General features: G+C 41.3%; 1 protein-coding gene across 1 annotated transcript; it reads left to right on the forward strand.

Annotated features, from left to right (window-relative positions):
- Positions 1-333: 333 nt before the first annotated feature.
- pou3f2b (POU class 3 homeobox 2b) lies at positions 334-3,696 on the forward strand. Its single transcript, XM_064342148.1, has one exon. The coding sequence runs from the start codon at positions 401-403 to the stop codon at positions 1,535-1,537; it is 1,137 nt and encodes a 378-aa protein (XP_064198218.1). The 5' UTR covers positions 334-400; the 3' UTR covers positions 1,538-3,696.
- Positions 3,697-4,918: the final 1,222 nt, after the last annotated feature.

The raw sequence follows: 4,918 nt of genomic DNA on the forward strand, positions 1-4,918 counted from the left end.
TTGTGGATTTGTTTGCAACAGCAACAGAACTCCTTAATGGTAAAAATGTTACCACTCTTTATTTTCAAAGATTCCTGTGAATCACCTCCTTTCCTAGTCTCCTGTGCCGCTTTCTCGACCCATCATGTTTATCACGTTTAGAGACGCTGCAGACCTCGCTGTACTGCTGGAGAGAATGGATGGGGTTTGTAAAGAATCTCCAGTGACCAATGAACAGGCAGTTGTTATGGGCAACTACGTCTGTCAACTGTTTGTAGCCAATAAATTGCTCGGCAAGGCGGAGCTCAGGTGCGCGCTGCTGCGTCCACTTGGCGAGGAGCCTGGGAGACGCCTGTGGCAAAAAGTAACTGTCAAATGTGCGGCTCCTTTAATAAGAGCGATCAGTCCGGCTCCGAGAGTCATGGCGACCACAGCATCTACTCATTACAATATCCTCACCTCCAGCCCGTCCATCGTGCACTCGGAGCCCGGGAGCATGCAGCAAGCGACGGTGTATAGAGACGCACAGACTCTGTTGCAAAGCGACTACACACTGCAGAGTAACAGTCACCCGCTCAGCCACGCACACCAGTGGATAACGGCGCTGTCACACGGAGAGGGGGCTCCGTGGTCCTCCAGTCCCCTTAGCGATCAAGACATAAAACCCGCGGTGCAGAGCAGCAGGGACGAGCTGCACAACTCCAGCAGTTTACAGCACCAGCCGCGACCGCCTCATCTGGCGCACCAGCCGCATGGGACCCACCAGGATGCTCGGGCATGGAGAACGACTTCTGCAGCGCACATACCGAGCATGACAACCCCTAACGGACAGAGCCTCATCTACTCCCAGCCTGGCTTCAGTGTGAACGGCTTGATTCCGGGTAGCGGACAAGGAATGCACCATCACACCCTCAGAGACTCACACGAAGATCATCACAGCCCGCATCTCAGCGACCACGGACATCAGCCCTCCCAGCTTCAGCACCAGCAGCATCAGAACCACCACGAACACTCTGACGAAGATACGCCGACCTCGGACGACTTGGAACAGTTCGCCAAGCAGTTTAAACAGCGCAGAATCAAACTGGGCTTTACACAAGCGGATGTCGGGCTAGCCTTGGGCACACTGTATGGAAACGTGTTCTCCCAGACCACGATCTGCAGATTCGAGGCCCTGCAGCTCAGCTTTAAGAACATGTGCAAGCTCAAGCCTTTGCTGAACAAGTGGTTGGAGGAGGCAGATTCGACCTCCGGGAGTCCGACCAGCTTGGACAAGATTGCTGCACAGGGCAGAAAGAGAAAGAAGCGGACGTCCATCGAGGTGAGCGTGAAGGGGGCTCTGGAGAGCCATTTCCTAAAGTGCCCCAAACCTGCTGCTTCGGAGATTACTTCACTGGCGGACAGTCTTCATCTGGAAAAGGAGGTGGTCAGGGTTTGGTTTTGTAACAGAAGACAAAAAGAGAAACGGATGACTCCTCCAGGCGGACCTCTCCCGGGAACCGAGGATGTGTATGGAGACACGCCACCACATCATGGGGTCCAGACACCGGTACAGTGAACAACAACGGACTGCTAAAACTGTTTTGTGACTGTCTCTGTTTTCATTCCTCTTGTAATGAACTCCTAAGCACTGGACTATCCTGAGCGAATGCCGGTGCATTGTGTTTGACTGTACACGGGAAGCCCACAAGCAAAGTGAGTATCACAACAAGGTAAATAAGGAGCCACACTGAGGAGCGGTAGTGTTCCTAAAAAGCTAGATGTTGTGTAACGATAACCAGCACTGTGATACCGCGCGGTTTTAAGGTGTAACCTCATTGTGGAAAGAACGCCAATAACAGCCTCGAGGTTTCATTAAGGTTTACATATATTGCTTTTAAATCATTGCATAATTTTGTACAGGATCTAAATGTGTGACGTATTCATTGGAAAATTCAGAAGAGCCACGTTAGGAAAACAAACCCCATCTTTAAAAAAATAAATAAAATCAACTTGCAACTAGGGTTGCGCTTGGACCGATTGCACCTGCCAGTTATCTGTCCCTAGTGACCATGCCATTAACCAGAGAGGTAATCAGTTATGCGCCGAATTATTATTATTATTATTATTATTATTATTATTATTATTATTATTATTATTATTATTATTATTATTTGAAATACAGCCTTTAGGTTTCACTTCATTCCAGGAAACACAGGCGAGTCTTTCCAGGATTTTTAAAACGTGGATGCGTAAACACGGAGCCAGCGAGTCGATCATGTATTTCAGAAATATCACGGTGCAGTAATAAAACACACAAAGGCTGCCAAGACCGAGCTCCGCGCCACGCGCCAGCAGCTCGAAACAGGTCAAGCAGGGGCTATGTGGCAAAGAAAATCTGGTTCTGTTCACGTGCGAGATATTTCACTACAGAGAATTTTGACAGAAAAATTGTGATGAATTTTGTAAATATTGTATATTTTCAACAAAGTCATGGCTTCGTTTTCTTTACACTGGGGCACTTTTTCTTTAAATGATTTTAAAAAAAATAACAGATAGCTGTTCAATTATTTTTTTAATCCAACATGGCTTGACATAATTTTCTATTGGGTTTTTCTTACATTATATTTTTATTTATGCCAATTTATAGCAGTAATAATGCCTGCAATTTTAAATATAATTTGTTGCCGCTACAGTTTGTTTTGTTCGACTGAGATTTTGTAGCCTATGGGGAGTAATGGCTTCTCTGTTTATGCTCCTGTCACTCACTTTCATGATACTGCGTGGGCATTATCTGTGCATATTAAAATGTCACCTAAACCTGAGGTTTCCAGAGAAAAGGGTGGAAAGATTGAAATGACTGGCAACAAAACAGTGATGTAAGAGACCGGCTGTATTACAGTCTGTCTCTATTTAATGTATACGTATACATAACTCCTTTGCAAAAGGAAATATATAACATTTATTTTTATTTCCGAGTTTTTTTTGTCGGGCACCATTATTATTATTATTATTATTATTATTATTATTATTATTATTATTATTATTATTATTATTATTATTATTATTCACAGCCATTTGGTTCATTTTTGTTTTTTGTAAGTACTGATGCGTTACTCGGGGGAAGTCGTTGTCTGATAATGAGATTGTAATTTATTTAAGTAGCCTTTAGAGGTAAAATCAGGTTTTATAGGTTTTTATCAAAATGGACTGAAAACAAATAGGATTATGAGGGTATAGGTTCAGAAAAGAGGATATACATTATTTTCCTATTGTGGCGTTACGAGCGGGTTACCCATCACTGCTATGTGTAAATTTGTCTTTTCAATTACGCCCTGAATGGTTGTTGATATATTTCTCTTTATGTCCTCAATATTTCCCAGGGAGATATGTTCACATCATATTGAGGTGGCTTGGCTCGCGCTAGTTCTTTAAAAGAGAAACAAAACAAAAGATACCACCTGGCACCGGTTCTTTTATCTGTAGCTTTAATTAATGATTCGATTATTTCATTCGTTGAAAAATCATGTTGGGTGTATTTTTTCTTGTTGCTGGTGTTTTATTATTTTTTCTTTTTTGTTACATTTTATATCAGATTTTGGTTGATCTGAATGAACTTGTGGGGAAATAAAACAACTCCGAGTCATTCATGATAAATCTATGTTACGTAATATTTTATTACTGACATAACCAAGAATTGCACATTTTATGGTCTTGACATTAAAATGTTTTTCATTACGCGTATGTTGAATGTATATTTATTCAGTTGCATAAGGGGCAATAGTCTAAAACACTGTCACACTGCTGTCATTAATATTTGTAGTAGTTCATATAAATCCAAGTGATTGCAATAATGTGATATCATTATACGTGATATTGCTGCTTAATACGAGAACATAATTAATTATAAATTACATACCTTTTCTGCTGGATAAATAGTTTAAATACGATTTCATTCAATTCAGGCACACGATTTATAATACGTACATATTGTCTGTTATAACAATAAAATGTTGTTAAACATATTTAAAGAATGTAATATATAAAATGTACTAGATTAATGCCACAAGGATGTTGTTCTTTTTTCTAGTAAAGCTGTACAGTACGTCATCGCTGAGACAAACTCCAGCGACTTACAGTGCAGAGCCTTATTCCTCGCGCATGGAAACCCCCACCGCGTATCTCACCAGCTCAACTGGTCAGTTGAACTACAGGGTCAATAGTGCAGAGAATACAACTGACCAATACATCAGTCCAAAGAGCTCTTTTTCGGACAAGAAATCAACTGCCCTCTGCCGGCAGTAGCTTTGGCTCTCTTGGGTGTATCGGACGTCAATCGATGTGTCGATATTACACCAAGCTTCACAGCGAACATTCTAAGAACTGGCATGTCAGTATAGCTGCTTAATAAAAAGTAGTGTAAGCCGACCTATTTGTGACCTGCTGGTGTCGCGAATCACCATGCGAAGGTGCTACCATTCTGTGGCCCCGTCAGTTGCACAGACGCTACCCTTGTCACTGAAAGGGGAGTATTTGTGTTCTGAAACATGCCGTTTGTCACTTGAACTCAGTATAAAATACATTTTCTAAATGTCACTAGAGGACTAGGATATAAAAAGGATAGTTCGTGTATCTATCAACTTTGGTTGTCTTGTTTTATTACTTTGACCATAGACCGGCCTACTTTTATTGAATTTCTAAAACTGTCGATCACCTATATAATGTCGTGTATTGCATTTTTGTAAATAGCTTACTTTGAAAACTGTATGTAGGCCAAACCGTTTAGGATTTTGATTTTTAAGGGCTCCAAACTTAATATTTTTCGAGCTGTGTGAGACTACTCCATTCACACAACCATTTAATCTGTGTTTGACCTCGAACAATTTCGGGAAATTATGTATTTTAAAATATAATCATGTTAAAATACGAAACATGGCCTATATATTTGTTGATTATTCAT

This window comes from Anguilla rostrata, chromosome 1, assembly GCF_018555375.3.
Source record: "Anguilla rostrata isolate EN2019 chromosome 1, ASM1855537v3, whole genome shotgun sequence".
Lineage (NCBI taxonomy): Eukaryota > Metazoa > Chordata > Actinopteri > Anguilliformes > Anguillidae > Anguilla > Anguilla rostrata.

Bases quoted from the DNA above. Each gene is read 5' to 3' on its own strand.
- pou3f2b (XM_064342148.1), top strand. From the start codon at position 401: ATGGCGACCACAGCATCTACTCATTACAATATCCTCACCTCCAGCCCG.